Source organism: Neophocaena asiaeorientalis, unplaced genomic scaffold (genome assembly GCF_003031525.2).
Source record: "Neophocaena asiaeorientalis asiaeorientalis breed wild unplaced genomic scaffold, Neophocaena_asiaeorientalis_V1.1 scaffold825, whole genome shotgun sequence".
NCBI classification, from domain to species: domain Eukaryota; kingdom Metazoa; phylum Chordata; class Mammalia; order Artiodactyla; family Phocoenidae; genus Neophocaena; species Neophocaena asiaeorientalis.
This window is the reverse complement of record NW_020173937.1, coordinates 229,131-245,756: the sequence shown is the minus strand read 5'-3', so window position 1 is coordinate 245,756 and position 16,626 is coordinate 229,131. Positions and strand designations below refer to the sequence as shown.

The window sequence follows — 16,626 nt, the reverse complement described above, 5'->3', positions numbered from 1 at the left end:
GTCTCAGGACAAGACCGACCCACCCTCAGTTGGGGGGCTGCTGCCTCTGGGGCTGGAAGCATGAGAAGGGGGCTCACTCGTCCCCTCCCTGTGCCAAAGCCCAGAGTTCAAGGCAAATGCATTTTTGTCACATTCAGCTGTTGATCAGGAAGGTCGGGACAGGGGTGCATTTTGGATCCGCAGAGATAACGGTTTTCCTGGCAGCAGCTCAGACGGGGAGCAGTTCTTCCCGCAGCTGGCATCTTGTAGAGGCGCTGCCAGATGAAGGGCAGCAGCCGCCCGTCAACGTCACTGCCACTCCTCACAGACCACCGTGAGGAAGGCGCTAACCAACACGCGGACCGGCCCCAACTGCAGTTACACATCCCGGAGAAAAAGAAAAACTGACACGCTGACACCTGGATGCAAAACGCACAACAGGAAAACAGGTGTCATGGGCACGTCACACCCTCCTCCCTCAGACGTCACTTCACCAGCTGCACAGCCTGGGGGTCACGGCTCAGCTGTACAACCTGGGGGTCACGGCTGCTTGCATCACATCCGACCAGAGCCTATTTCACTGGAAAAGGTATATTCACACCCCAGGCATTTGTCTAAGCCGATCCCATACACACTCACACCTGCACACACTCACACGTGCACTCAGCAAGCATACAGGGGAGAAGGAGCTCCGATTTCGGGGTCGAGGTCTGAAGTCAGGCCCCAGCTCTGCCCCCATCTCACCGTTTCCACAACCCCAACCTCTGCCTAAACGTCGCCCTGAGTAACTGGTTATTTGCAAAAGCCAAACGCGTCACCTCCAGGGTGAGCAAGGATGTTAAGAAAGTCGTCTGGGGAATGCCCAAGTCTGGGACTCCTGAGTCATTTGTTTATAAAGCATGGGCCGCCCCGCTCCCTGGGGTTAGACAGCCCTGGGCAGACAGGCTGTGGCAGCCGTCCCGCGTCTTACCGCGTGGCTAGCTTGTGGCAGACGACACCCGAGTCGGTGATGACCTCACTCAGCCTCAGCACCAGGTGGACCTTGCCCTGAAAGTGACAATGACAGAGGGTCACGGGGGGGCCACAAGCGGCGGGAGCTCTTGGGCTCCGATCACAGGCTGGTGACACGTGACCCTGCGTGGCATCCACACGTGTCCAGCCACCCGGCTCAGATCCCAGAGAGTTAATGAAGCTTCCAGCCCATCTGGCATGACGCTGACAGCAGGCACTGTTTCAGAAGAAAGAAAAGGAAAAGGTACTGGAGGGAGCAGTGTCCCAAATGGGCCCGACTGTCTGCTCTGGGCTGTGTTCACTCAAGCGCCACAGGCCCCTGGCAGGTGTGGGCAGCTCTGCCTAGGCGTCTCGGTGCTTCTGCGTCTGCGACAGGCAGGGTCGGAGGCCAGGAACCTCAGCCCTGCTCTTTAGGAAGGAAGCGGACACTCACGCGCGCTCTGGGAGGAGGGGCAGAGCAGCTGGGGTAATGGAGCAGCTGAGGCTGTGCTTCCACCTGTCTGCCTGTGCAAAGGGCGCCGGCTGAGGACGGCGAGTGGGCGGGGCGGACACGGCCAGGCCATCATGAGGGCCACGCGGAAAAGCGGGTACATGAGCTCCCAGAAAGTCCGACGGGAGGATGCATGATGCGCGTGTTTCCGTGAGCGAGCGTTCGGTTAGATTAAACTGACTTTCCTTAGACACAGAGGTGAACTGGATCCATTGTCTCCAAGGTCCTTTCCGACTGAACCCCCGGACCCTGCAGCCTGGGCAGAGCCCGTGAGGGCCGCCACGTCTCAGGAGAGCCCAGGACGCGGTGGGGATGGCTCACCAGCTGGGGGGTCGGTGTGGGGCGCTCAGCCCCGACGGTCGCCCACTGCAGCGCGGGACCCCGACCCCACGCGGGAGCGTCCGGCGCTCCGGGCCGTCTGCACAGGGCATGTGCAGACCTGGCCGGCAGCTCCTGGGCCCGGGATCCTTGCTGCTCCTTCCGCCCCAGGGAAGCCCATTCCAACCGCGGCCAGACCTTCCCACCTGCTGCTTCTAAGCTTGACCGGAGCCACCAGAGAAGCGTTTCGACAAAATGCCGGCAGCACCGATTATGAGAAAGGGAGAGGCTGGACCCGGACACGCAGCCTGAGGATGGGGGTGCAGGGAGCACCCCCAGCTAGAGCCCCACCGCCAGACAAGAGAAAATAAACAAGAAACCGGGGTCTGGCCATGAGAAGGGCCAAGGGCGATACCTCCATCACCGCAGGCCCTCTTGTCTCCTACACGCCTCTCGGGCCCCGCACTGGCAGGTGACACGAGCTCCCCATGACAGCGTCTCCCACTCAGAGCAAACCAGCTCCGGGATCGCGAGCTTGGAAGCGAGCAGGTGCCCCGGGCCGCAGCAGCATGGTGGTGGTGGGTGGGGGGGCTGGCCTCACGCACCAGACACCTCGCCCACGACACTGACACGGGCTCCCGACGACACGGATGCCTCCCTGTGGGGAGCCCAGGCCGTGGGCGGCGCTCACGGCCGCACATCCGTCCAGGCCCCCCAGCCGTGGGCAGGGCCGGGTGCCGCCTTCCCGGCCTTGCCCTCACCTGCGGGCAGGCAACCCGCGACAAGTCCCGCGAGGTGGGACCAGCCTGCAGGCGTCACAGCCGCGCTGCCCGGGTGACACCAGCATCCCTACCCGGAGTCACATCTGTATCTGCGGAGCTCTGACGGGGCCCGCCCCTCGCGGGGACGCACTCGCCTAGAGCAGCAGCTCTTCCCACAGCGGCTCGGGGCGTCCGCCCGAGCGCCCTTCACCCGCCAGGCGCGGACACAGGGTCCACGGCGCACCGCAACCCTCGCACGCGGCAGGCTGGTCCGACAGCGAATCCTTGAGGCCGGTAACTGAGGTGGCAGTGGCGGGGGGGTGGGTGGCCTCTCTGTGTGGGTGGAGAAAACAAAGTCCCCAAAGGCCAGTGGCGCATCCTGAGCTACCCGATCCTCAGCACTGTCCCTGGAGCGGGCACTGCCGTCCTTACAATCAAACAGGAACGCAGAGACTGATGGCCTGGAAACCAGCCCAGCAGGGAGCTCAGCTGTCACTGGGGGCCCGGTCAGCCTGGTGTCCTTCGTCGCACCCCAGGTGCACGGGCGCCCGCTCTGAGGCAGACGGTGGGCCACGGGCCCTCAGACCGACGCACCCCCACTGGGGGACGGGCGCGGACTGTGACCGTTGGCGCTCCTCTCCTGGGGCAGCGCGTCCTCCAGGAGGGGCAGTGCTGTCAGCCGATTCGCGCTGTTACATTTCGGGGGCTTTGGGGGAGGGGGGTATGAGGTAAATAAAACACAAACACACACATCTCGGAGAGAAAACCCTGCAGAAGAACCCAGGATCTGCAGCTCAGAAGTTCACACCCATCCTCGCTGCACAAACAATCCCACCGCAAACACCAACGCCCGGGGTGGTGCGGGCCACACCCTGCACAGGGCAGGCAGGAAGTGTGGTTTCCCAGGCTCGGCCTCTGCAGGGCACGCGACCTTCCAAGGATGTACAGCTACACACACAACTTCCCCCTCCGCTTGTTTTGACCCCAGCGGGAGCCCTCTCCCCAGGGAGGCGGTCACAGGCCCACCTGGCAGGCTGAGGGCAGAGGTGGCCATGCCTCCCCTAGGGGCTGGAACCCCGGAGGGGGGGTCCAGCTGAATCGTGCTCGTTAACAATTAGCCCAGGCAGGACATGCTGAGACTTGGCCGGAGTTCTCGCATTTACGTTGGTGTATGAGATGAGAAGAGAAACCTTAGGACAGAGCACTGAGAATGCTGACTTCATAGTCGTTCCCAGTCTCGTTTAAGGAGAATAAGGATAAGAAGTTGTTAAAAAAAACAGGGGGGACTGAACAGCATCACCCACCCTCACGGAACATCCACTGGGATCGACCGACCTGGCCTTAAACACGTCAGCAAGTCTAGGAAAATAAAAATCACATCACAGCTGCTCTCAGACCACAGTGGGAATTAAACTAGAACTCAGTGACAGAAAGATAGCTAGAAAATCCCCAAACGCGTGGAGGTTAAAGAACACATTTCCAAATAACAAGCAGGCCAAAGAAGAAGTTTCAGGAGAAACTGAAAAATACTTTGAATTCATTTCTTTTCATAAGTGAAAATGAAATAAAACATCAAAACTTGTGAAATGCAGCAAAAGCAATGCTTAGAGGGAAATTTAAAGCAGTGAATGCATATATTGGAAAAGACGAAAGGCAAAAATCAATAATGTAAGTTTCTAACCTTAGGAAGCTAGAAAAAGAAGAGCAAATTAAATCCAAAGTGAGCAGAAAAGAAATAATAAACGCTAGAGCAGAAATCAATGAAAATGGAAACTGGAAATCAATACAGAAAATAAACAAACCAAAGCTGCTTTTTTGAAAAGATCAATAAAATTGGTAAAGTTCTAGCTAAGAAAAAACAGGAATGAAAGCAGGGCCGTCACTCCTGGCTGCAGAAAACCAGCAGTGGTTCCGACAGGGGATCCGAGACGTCACCCACCTGTCGGCCAGGGGGGCCCAGAGCCCAAGGTGGACCCCACTGTAAGCTGGGGGCTTCAGCAAATATAAGGTGTCAGCCATAGCAAATGCACCCAGGACGCTAGCAATGGTTGGGGGAGGAGTACACGGGGTTCTTCATACACTTCCCTCAACTTTTCTGCAGAGATAAAACTGCTCGAAAAATAAAGTTTATTAATTAAGAGAGAAAAGCACTGGTGGTTCCTGTGCCATTTCCTCAGGAAGGCGTCGGTCCCTGATCTGCAGGGCCCGTGGCCGCAGGCAAGGGCCCAGCAGAACATGAGCCATCACTGCCGCGTCCTCATTCTGCACAGGGCCTGCGAGGCCGGGCGGAGGTCAGCGCAGAGCAAACCCGGGCGTAGGCGACTGAGTGCTGGACCTGCAGCCCCGCTGCAGCTGAGAGCATCGGGAAGGGGCAGGGACGTGAGGGCGACCAAGAGAAGCAGCCGCGTCCTCAAGGGGAGGCGAGGGCCACCCCATCCTCTCCTTCTGACACTCCCGAACCTTAGAAAGACTCGGGTCCTCGCAGGTGTATGGCTGCAGGCGCTGATCGTTGGGAAAATCCTCAGACAGGACGGCAGACACACACAGGGCGTTCCCAGGGCGTCCACCATGAGGCCAAAGTTACTGCCTTGTCGCTAAAGGTGCAAGAGGAGGCCACGGGCTGGGAGGCTGTGGCTCTGCTGGGGCAGCCCACCTGCCTCTGCCTTTTCAGAACATGTGCTCCAAGAACAAGTTTCACAGAAGCCGCTCAATGCAGAGCTCGCGGCTGCTGGCGTCCTCGGAGGATTGGCAGGGGCCCTCGCGGACGTGAGTGTGTATCTGGCCACCCTGCCTGGCGCGGACCACGGGTAGGGCCGTCCCTGCCGACTGCCTCATCCAGAAGGTGCCCGGCCGGGGACAGGGAAGGAGCAGAGCGACAGGTCCTTTTTAATGAAGTGATTGAGCAGAGACCTTTACAAGCATCAGCTCCAGAGGGAAGCCAGACGTCCCTTCACTCCTCTCTTCCCCCAATTCCATGACTTGCTGGTCCCTCGTGGGCCCCAGCTTTGTGACATTCCCTTTCTGCTGTCTTTGTGAATCGCTGAGCAGACAGTTGGAGAAACCGTATGTGTCCCCTGACCTTCGTGACTGCAGAAGGTGCGTAACTGCCCCTTTAAAGGCTGCTGCCCGTGGCACCTGACAGGTCCCCTCTGGAGAGCACTTGCTCGGTGCCTGGAACTCAGCGGCCGCCACCGCCCAGTCCCGCTTCCGTGGAATCACCAGTGGGTCGGGACCCATGTCACGGGGACCATCAGGGAATGGCCTGGACGTCCTCAGGCTGCAGGTGGACACACGCGTCACGCTCCCAAGGCTGCGGTGACCCAGCGGCTCCGGATCTGGACAGTGGCGGTTACACAGCCACACGCGTGAAACGCACCCACGGGGACATGCAGGCACACGTGGGGCTGGTGAGACCTGAATGGAGTCGGGGACCCTGTACCAGCTATGCAGATGTCACTGTGCGGGACCCGGGAAGGGACATGGCCCTGCTTCCTATTTTCAGTCTTTGAGTGTAAACAGGAGAACACACGGCTTGCTAACCATTACTCCCTGTGCAGTATTTCCTGTGGCTTCCTGTGACTCTGTAACCATTTCAAAATTAAAAGTTGGTTTTTTTTTTTAAAAAAGGCAAGAAAAAGGAAAAGCTACACTTGCCAACAAAACAGAACTTAAGTCTGGGCTCATGGCGGCCACAAGGCAGAATCTCTCAAGAACGATGGCGATGGAGGTAGGCGGGGCCCAGGTGTAAAGCACACACAGCACAGGGGTCCGGAAACTTCTTCCTAAGGAGGCGATTTCCTGGTCACCTGAGCAGCAGTGGCCGCTGTCCTCCTGGATTTGGGGCTCTGTGACTAGTTCTGAGCAGTCCCCCAATTTCCACAGCACGTGTGGACCCCTCGGTCGGAATTAACTGAGCGTGAAGCACCCTTACGATGCCCCTTGGGCTAGGCTTCTCAAGGCGTCCCTCTGGCTGCCTCTTTGTCGAAGTTTGAGCATCGGCCCCGGCGGCCACCAGGGGCCTCGGCAGTGGACACCCTGAGCCGTCGGTGTGCAGTTCCAAGCCCGGCCAAGGCCCCAGGTCCACGAGGAGGCGTGCTGAGGCTGGGCCGGGAGCCCGGGGAAGGCCTCGCGAGGTGCCCACTTGGGGATTTTGTCTGCAACACCTGCTGTTTGACCCTGCTGTTCACAAAACCCCGCTTTACAGGGGAGGAAACCGAGGCTCACAGAGCGCCAGAGCCACACACTCTGCTGAGCTCTGAGCAGGCCCGGCTCGGCGCTGGCCCCGGAGTTCCAGGCGTGGCCTGGGCTCGGGGACGGGCTTGACCGGAAACTCATGCCAGGGTCACCAGAGAAGAGAAGATGCAGGCGGCCCCCCCGATGGGCGTCTCCTGGACCCTGGGCATGGGGAGCGGCCCAGCTGGGGGAGAAACCCCCAGTCCCGGGGTGGGGGCACCTTGCACCGGTCAAGGGGTCACTCCCAGTTAACACATCGCCAGGGCGCTGGGCGAGCCCCAGGGATGCTCAGGCCAGGGGACGTCTTCACTCCGGTCACTCCCTTCAGCTCCAGCCCCGCCTTGCTGAGGGCAGGGAGCCCGGAACACACGCGGGCACCTCCAGTGGGCAAGGCCCACAGCCTTACGTCTTCTCACCTATTCTCTCTTTACCTTCAGTTACGCGTTGCATTCTTTCTCATGTTACATTTTTTAAGCTGCACGACTAAGTCCGACAGTAACCGATGGAACCAACCTAATGCATGAGCCCAGGAGGACATACGCAGGGGACAGCTGAAGACCAGAGTCCAGCGTCTATGTCTGTATCCACAATCAGGCCTCCTCCCCCAAGGCCCCCACGTCCCGCGGGCCCCGCGAGGCCTCACCTGCACCTCGGAGTCGGCGTCCACGTGCTGCAGCTGGAACCACGTGTCCCGGTTGTGGTACTTCTGCAGGTCTTCCTTCCGGATGGCCACCTTCCCTGGAAGATCAATGCAGAGGAGACCAGTCACGAGGGCACCAACCCACCCACGCAGCAGGGCTGGGAGCAGTCTCCGCTACCTCTGCCCGTCACTCCAGATGGGAAATCCAGAACAGATCACCGGGAAAGAGACGACGCAGTAAGAGCAGCAGATGCCAATTTGCATCTCGGAGGTGCCACGTCCACCCTGAGCAGAGCCCGTCTCGAGGTCACTGCCACGGTGTCCACAGCCTGGGCGTGGACGGGAGCCCCTCCCCGCCACCCAGGCTGCGGGAGATGGGGGCACCCGGCGCAGACCCTACAGATCAGGGAGCGGCTATACCAGGTGCACTGCTCAGGGCCCGGAGGGTGGCGTGTGGGATGGGGTGAGGCAGCAGGCACCCCGGGCAGCCACGTCCCGGCCATCCCCGCCCCGATGCCCAAGCTGCAGAGCGAGGCAGGGCAGCGTCTGCCAGGAGGGCTTTGCTGCAGAGTCCCTGGAAGTGCGCGGGTGCCCGTATGAGCTGTGGCTTAGAATTCACGTGTGTGAACGTCTAGCTCACAGGCAACGTGCACAGCCGGCTCACACAGAGTGTGCACAGGCGTGTGTGCACACGTGCTCCTGTCGGGCCCGTGCAATGAGCCGGGTTATCGCCCGCCTGGGTCTATGAATCAGTGTCTCTCAAAGTGTAATCACAGGCCACCTGCATCAAAACAGCTGGAGAGTTTCCTAAATGCGAGTTCCCTGGCCCCATCCCGCGTGAGAAAACAATCTCTGGGGTGGGGCCCTGGAATCTTCGTTTTCACGAGGTCCCCAGGGAACTTCTGTGGGTCCCATAGTTTAAGGACGCCTGCTCTCAGTAGTTTTACATTCCTGACATAGGCTTGGTACTTAGGAGCTAGAATTTCAACGAAAATACACACGTAAATATACATGTGTGATGTACATTACCTGACACAGATTTATAGTATTTAAATATCCATCTACCACCGTCACGCACTGTTCATTCACCTTGTTTATTCCAAAGACGTACGCGGCAGCCGGCGAGCACACACCCCGCCGCTCGGGAGGACAGAGGGCGCCGGGCACTGGCTGTCCTCCTGCCCCCACACCCCTGGCCTCGGGCACGGGGACCACGCTGTCCAGGATAGGGGAGTCGGATGTTTCTCACATGAGCGTCCCTGCGTACACGTGTATATGCGTGCAATACACACGTACACACACAGAATGTCTTACGTACACTGTAAATCACATACGGAAATAGGAACGATAAAGGACAACATAAAAAAGTTCAGGTGTTCCTGGCGTACAGCCCAGGACACACCGCCTAACTCGGGATTGCAGTCCAGTTACCAAAGGAGACGTTTTGGGCCCCTGGCGCCGTCTCACCCCACGTCATCTGCTGCTTGGGATGCTCCCCAGGCCCCCGTGGCCACCCTACAGAGCCCCGAGCTGGCTGGTCCACCCTGCCCTCACCCAGGACGCAGAGTCCTCTCCGCAAAGGGACTGCTCTCCGTTTCCTGTTTCTTCAAAGACTTGTGCTTCTGAGAAGCACCCGGCAGCCTCACAGCGGGGCCGGACGCCCCAGCTGATCCTGGGGCTGCCCACACGTGCTGCCCGCCAGCCCCTCGCACCCTCCCCTCACGTCGCCCCGTAGCAACCCCGGCGCGAGGCGGCGGGTGCTGGTCACAGACGTGTCAGGCGTCCCGCCCATGGGCTTCGGGCCTCGTCGCTGCAGCTCTGCCCTCTGTGCTTCTCCTACCACTTCTTCTCCCCAAACGCCCCTGTCCCACGAGGCCCTCCTGTGACGTCACCTCCTCTCCGGCCTCCCCTGGGGCCCGCAGGGCAGCCTCCACTCTGCTCCCAGGGGCTCACACGAGGCCTCACTGGGGCCCAGCCACCTGCTGGTTGGTAGGCTTAAGGGAAAGGACACTCTGCAGTTGGCTCCTGGGGGAGCTCAGACCATCACCCAACATACACGCGGCGCGTCTCGAGGCGAGTGAGAGGCGAGGGCGGCTCAGCCGTGAGGAGGGGGCGTCAGCCCAGAGGCCCATGCACGCACCCCGCCAGGCAGCCTCCATGGTCCCTTCCAGCGCGTGGTGCCCCAGGAGCCTGCACCCCTTGCCTCCTCTGAATGTGCTGTCCCTTTGCTAAGATGCACTGCGGGCCCATGTGTCGCCAGCGCCCAGCTACTCGACGCTGAGTTTCCTCCCGAGACGTGCGTTTGAAAGGCGTTAGAAAATGCTTGCTTCTCTCTTGTTAGCCCATCTTCCATCTAGTTTTGTAGGGGTCCAGCCGGGGAACCCAGGTGGGTGAGAGAAGGGTCTCGCCCTGCAGTCTTCACGCCTGGTCTCCAGACCCGACAGGCACACCCACCGGGCACAGACGGGAAGCTGGAAATGAAGCAGGGACACGCCGGCCCGAGTGCCACGGGCTGAGCGCAGCGGAGTCGGGTCTGTTTACTCCCCACCATCACCTGCGGCAGCCCCGTCTCCCTGCCCACTGTCCCCGCAGCACCTCAGCACGCTCACCTCCCACCGTCACACAGCCTCGGGAAAGGCCAGGCTCGGCAGTTCAAGGTCAGCCCTTCTGTCCACTTGCAAGGTGGACGCAGCATAGCTGGCTCCGAGGGTCAACACACTGCCCACATCAACCTCGCTGGCTCAGCTCTGGCCACGCAGACCCATCTGTAGCCAAGTCCTGCCCAGCCACAGGCCTCACAGGGCACTGAGGCCACGGCACGCAGAGTCCGTAGGTGCTGGGCAGGGGCAGAGGACAGAAGACAGAGCGCTACAGGCTGCAGAAAGAGGGGCTCCACAGGGATTCAGAGAACCGGAGCTACCGGCCACACAGGCCTCTCTCCAGCCAGCATCAAGTCACAAGGACTAACCCCCCACCCCCACCCCGCCCAGCCCAGCCCCTCCGCTAACACCGGCCCAGCCCAGCCCAGCCCCTCCCACCGCTCCTGGCCTTGGGGGCATCCCGCTGACATCCTGACGTGGGTGCCGCCACCTCCAACCACCTGTCACCAGGCAGAGCCCCTGGCTTTCTCTCTGCTTGGCTCCTGCAAAACTCCACCCCCTTCCCTGTTGGGAATATAATTTTGAGTCTTGCAGGAATAAAGCCACAAGAAAAAAACATTTCTTGGAACTAAATTGGGCAATAATATTCCACTAAAAACGGATAAAGAAACTTGCAGACTCCACGATTAGTTCAGCTGGATAGGAGGGTTACATTTGAAGTTTGAAATTTTAAGTAACTACAATGTTTTTATGAGCTTTGATTGGAATAGGGAGGAGACACGTATTTATGACTCCTACAACTTACACATCATCATTATTCTTTATTTTTGGAAGTACTTAATTTTAAACGGGTAATACCAGAACATAGAACAAAGTCTGAAACATTAGAAAGGATATAAAATACAGCCAAGAATAACTTTCTCTCTCCCCTGCTACAAGGGTCCCACCTCAGGGTCACCTCTGTCACCAGCTGTCAATCTGTCCTTCTGGAGACCGACCACATCAAGAACACATGAACATGCACTCCTTATACGTGAGAGGCAGGTGTTCCCACAGGCTGTCCTGGGGAGCACCTGACGTGCAGACCACAATGCCCACTTAAATGTGCCTGATGTTCCATAATCCACAGCTGTCCCAATCGATCTGAGTGACATCAGGTCACTATGCCCCCCGGGCCTCACCCTCTGATGAGGACAGAGGTGGTGTGGCAGCCTTTCCACCACTAAAAGCCCCGTGTATTACTTCCTCTGGTGGGTGCTGTACCTGCCAGGGTCTGTTCAGAAGAGAGAAGCACGTCAGGTAGTTCAAGAGGCAGCATGTGACATGGGGAACCAGGTACGGTAGGTCAGAGGGTGCGGGAAGGTGGGCAGCCAGGGGTGACCCCTGCAGGGTGGTGACTAAGGAGGGACAGCCGGATGCCCCCCGCTGCCCGGGCCTGGCAGGGGGCAGAGATGTCTTTCTCATCGCTCCTGTTCACCCTGGTGCCCAGCAAGTACACAGAGGCAAGAGAGAGAAACGAGGGCCTGTAGACTTGAAGGGAAGAAATAAGTCTTTATTCACAGAATCTATAGGGAAAGCTACAAGAAAAGCTGGCAAAGTAGGTGTGTTTAGAATAAAGGTCAACACATAAAATCAACTGTATTTGTACACACAAGCAATGACAATGGAAACTGAAATTGAAAAGATACCAACAGCACGTTCACAAAATGATGCTTTCACGGCTTCAGCTTCTGGTGTACTATCCCAGAAATCTTTGTCTACTCTATGAAAATCATAAAATATAGGGATAAATTATATGTACACACACACACACACACACACACACACACACACGTGTGTGTGTACTGCAAACACGTCACAAAACCCTGATGAGAGAAATTAAAGACCCGAGTACGTGGAGAGACAAGCCACGCTGGAGGGTCTGAAGACTCAGTTTCGTTAAGATGCTAATTCTCCCCAAATTAACCTATAGATCAGTGTAATCTCAGTCATTTTGGAAATTGAGAAGATGACTGAAGATGTAAATGACAATTCAAAGGACCTAGAACGGCAAAACAAGTTTGGAAAAGAATAAAGTTGGTGAGCTCACACGACTGACTTAAGACTTGCTGTGAAGATACAGGAATGAAGACAGTTTGGTGCTGGTGTGAGGAGAGGAATACAGGTCAGTGGAACAGAACACAGAAGCCATAAACAGACCCATGCATATAAGGTCAGTTGACTTTCAAAAGGTGCTAAGGTAATTCAACTGGACACCTGTCAGGAGAAAAACGAAGCCTGTCACATGCAAAATTCACTTGAAATGGATCGCAGCATGAGAGCTAAAACCAAAAGCTTTCTAGAAGAAAATATAGAAGAAAATCTTCACAACCCTGTGGTAGGCAAAGATTTCTTAGACATGACGTCAAAAATACAAACTATAAAAGAAAAAAATGGGGGGCTTCCCTGGTGGCGCAGTGGTTGAGAGTCCGCCTGCCGATGCAGGGGACACAGGTTCGTGCCCCGGTCTGGGAAGATCCCACATGCCGTGGAGCGGCTGGGCCTGTGAGCCATGGCCGCTGGGCCTGCGTGTCCGGAGCCTGTGCTCCGCAACAGGAGAGGCCACAACAGTGAGAGGCCTGTGTACCGCAAAACAAAACAAAACAATGTTTGATGAATTGGACTTCATCAAAATTAAAAACTTCTGCTCTTCAAAAGACACTCATAAGAAAATGAAAAGACGAGCCACAAGCTAGAAGAAAATATTTGCAAAACATACATCTGATAAAGGACTTGTATCCAGAATATATTTTAAAAACTTTAAAAACTCAATAAGAAAATCCAATTAAAAGGGCAAAAGATTTGAATGATTTACCAAAGAAGAGATGCAGATGGTAAATAAACACATGAAAAGGTGCCCGACATCATTCTTCATCATGAAAAAGCAGTAAAAGCTACAATAAGATACTACACACATATCAGAAGGGCAAAAATGAATCGAAAATAAAAGGTGATGATACAAGTGCCGGAGAGAATTCAAAATGCTGCACTGGGGAAAGCAGCTTGTCAGTTTCTAATAAAGGTAAACATACACCCAGGGGAGGAAAACTCTTTTTCCTTCTACTCTTTTAGGTTCTCTGGACAAAGAGAACTGAAACAAAAGAAAGATTAACAAGAGAAAAGCAAACAGAAGTTTATCAACATGTGTATCTCAGACATACATGGGGGAAACTCGGTGATGAGTATCGCAAGGCCGTGGCTGGAACTCGTAGCATCTTAACCTAAAACAACCACCACCAATTTTCAGAGAAGTGACAAGACCATGGAAAGGACTCTGAGTTTCAAGGAAGGTAAATGTATGTGGGAACCAATGGTCCAGATGGCTCCTTGTGTGGGTTCCTTGGTGTAGCCTCTGGGCCGACAAGGGTCTAGGGTCGTCTCGGATTTGGACGAATTTATGTTCTGCTTTTAGGGTACAGAGATTTCCTTGTGTCTGCTTCTTCCCAGCTGCCTGCAGCTGAAACAAATCGTTATGCCACAGTGGCCTATTTGGGATGGCAAATTCTGCCGTCCTTTAAAACCTACAGTACGCCCCAGCAATCTCACTCTTAGGTATTTTCTAAGAGAAATAAACACATTTGCCAACACAGAGACCTAGGCAAGAATGTTACGGCAGCTTTGCTCACAATCATTAAAAGCAGGACACAACCCCACCTCCGTCGAATGACGAGTGGGTAAACAGTGGCACTTCCCCGCAGCGGGCGCGGTGCGCAAATCATACCTTGATAACCCTGGCTTATAAACAAAAGGATCAAGGTCTCACTTCACACCCCCCCACCCTTTAATAGAGAACCGGCAGGAAGCCCCTGCCAGCGGGGCTGGAGGGACCAAGCGGGGAGATGCTGGGATGGCAGGCCCACAGCCAGAGTGGGGCAGAGGGGGAGGCCTGGCTGGGCCCCCAGAGCCCCACCAGCCCACGCCCCGCACTGGAAGTGGAGCCGGTGGTCCTGAGCCAGCACTGCCTCGACTACACCCACACTGCACCTCCACACCCTCCCTGGGACAAACCCCACCACTGGACTCGGCCCGCGGGGGGGCCCACGCGCTGCTGCACCCGGAGAACCTGGTGCAGTGCCATCAGATCACATGGCAGACGTGAGAAGCCGGTGACACTACGCTCGTTTCCGTGACACAAATTTATACCCTAGAACTTGGTTTCTCATCCTGGTAACAACATAATTGCTAGTCATAACTTCAAATTATCCTTGGAGATCCAGACAGCCTCTTATTTTTACGGCTGTGAGAACAATGTTGAAAACATCTAAATCTGGTTGCACCCTGACACATCCCAATTTTAAAGTCACCAGGAATTGCTAAACCATGGTTTTGCTGGTTCTCTTTAAAAATAGCAGGTGCCTTAAACAGAATGATTGATAAACATCTTATTTGGTTTTTATAAGGGGAAATAACCCCCAAACCAACTAGATCAGGTTCTCTGATTCAAATGGGCAAAGATATTTTAAAATTTCTTTTTCCTTAGGATTACCACTCAAAGAAGCTCCCGTGTAGCTCCAGGGATTAGTCAAATTCCTCTTCATTCTGGTATAATATGAGCCAACTGCCCTGGTGGTACTGCATCTCCCTGTGGGTTGCACCTGTCGCCCAGGTGAGCTCCATCAAGTAACGTGTAAACTTCCGACCCACCACTCTGCCCCTCTCCTTTCCTCCTCGAACAAACCTTGGTGCGTCCAGCAGGCACTAGATGGAGACACCCCCGGGCCCTGCTCCGACAGCCCCAGGCCACAGGAAGTACGGGCCAGTGGACACAAAAGAAATGCTCCCACAGGCGACGGTGAGAATAACACACACCGAGGGGCAGCCTCCAGCTGACCAGGGTCTCGGGCCGACAGCAGCAGCCACGCGGGCATCGGAGAAGGGCCTGAGGTGGGCGTCAGGCTGCGAGGCACCGGGAGAGGGGCCGGGAGGGCCAGAGCCTATGTCTGGGCTGGAGGAGGAATCCCCGGAGCGTGACGCCAAGCTAAGGTTCGGGTGCCATCCTGAGGGCAAAGGGGGCAGGCCCGCAGGGCCAGCACAGAAGTGCCCCCGCAAACGCGAACATCCTCGCTTCAGAGGTAAAGGTCTGCTGAGGGGCCCTATCACAGCTCCATCTTAAATGAAGTCAAGTGTGAATTATCTGAGTTGCTGTGTCATCTAGGCCGTGTACTTCCTGAACAAACTGGTGATTTCTACGTAAAACACAGCAGTTTCCAAGAACGCTATTTGTTGGAAATGCAGACCCTGGGCCCTGCCCCAGACCCAATACCCAGCATCTGCATTTTGAAGAGTGTGGGAAGCTCTGATCCATGTGCTGGAAACACTGCCAGATGCTTCTTCAAAGGACCTCAGCTCCAGAGCTGCCTTCAGACTTTTTTTTTCTTTTTTTTTTTTTCTGGCGGTACGCGGGCCTCTCTGCTGTGGCCTCTCCCGTTGCGGAGCACAGGCTCCGGAAGCGCAGGCTCAGCGGCCATGGCTCACAGGCCCAGCCGCTCCGCGGCATGTGGGATCCTCCCGGACCGCGGCACGAACCCGTGTCCCCTGCATCGGCAGGCGGACTCTCAACCACTGCGCCACCAGGGAAGCCCCAGACTATTTTTTTTTTTTTTGAGGGCTGCTGGCCTGGGCACAAACACCCCTGACCAGTCACGTATGGGCAGTGAGTGGAGCTGGTCAGACGCCCCAGGAGCGGGCGGGAGACTGCAGTGTCAGGGGCCCGCCAGATTCAACTGCTCTGTCCAGGAGTGAAGCACCGAGACGCCTCCTGCGAGGAGCAGCCAGGCCACCGACGATCAGCTGGGGTCCCATGGCCACAACTGAGCCCACGCTGGGCAGCTCGGGTCTAATTCTGGTGCCACGGGGAGCTGATAGGTTTCCAGGCACAGAGGCGCCCACCAAACAGGCGGCTCTGGGCTCCACGTTCAAGGTGGGTCTCACTCTCTCCAGGACGCTGATGCCTCTGGGACCCTCAATAGCTGAGACCCCCAGTACCTCTGACAGCATCCCAGTGCCTCTGAGAGCCCCTAATACTTATGAGTGCACCCCAATACCTCTGAGCACCCCAATACCATCCCAGTCCCCCATACATGGGTGCTGGGTTCAGGGATGGGCAAGGTGGGATGGTTGGAGAAGGCTTCGGGAGTCGTTTGGGGGGACGCCACTCTCGCCTTGAAGGATGGTTTGCCTTTGCCGCGTGTCCCCGTGTCCCTGCGTGAGCTCGTGGTGTGTCGCCCCAGAACACAGTGACAGGGCAGCTCCGGGACGGCCAGCAAGGGCAGGCGAGATGCTGGTGTGGCTCACCGGCTCAGACGGCGTGCCTGGGAGTTCTGCCAGAATGAGCCCCGCTCAGAAGAGGCGGAGAAAATGAAGAAAACCCTGGTCGGTCGGTACCTACCTATGATTGAATCCCTCCGGAAAACGTCTCTATCGAAAATGTAAAAGGACAGGTGACGGAAACTCCGCGGAATCTCGCAGTAGAAGTCCTCTCCGTAGAAGGGGCTGGACACAGACAGAAGGGGCACCGTTAGATTCTACGAGGCGGCGTCCCCTGCCCTGGGGGCA

At 56.7% G+C, this 16,626-nt stretch overlaps 1 protein-coding gene across 4 annotated transcripts in view; it reads right to left on the bottom strand.

Moving 5' to 3' along the window:
* The window catches only part of RASA3 (RAS p21 protein activator 3), an 88,408-nt gene that overhangs the window by 25,287 nt on the left and 46,495 nt on the right, over positions 1 to 16,626 (bottom strand). For 2 of the 4 annotated variants that reach the window (XM_024752658.1, XM_024752659.1), the window contains exons 3-5: positions 16,460 to 16,563; positions 7,436 to 7,530; positions 950 to 1,026 (exon numbers count right to left, since the gene is read on the bottom strand). In XM_024752658.1, the coding sequence (XP_024608426.1) occupies positions 950 to 1,026; positions 7,436 to 7,530; positions 16,460 to 16,563 (276 nt within the window). Of the gene's footprint in view, positions 1 to 949; positions 1,027 to 2,213; positions 3,522 to 7,435; positions 7,531 to 16,459; positions 16,564 to 16,626 lie in introns of those variants that run through there. The other 2 variants (XM_024752661.1, XM_024752660.1) reach the window with 2 other exon arrangements.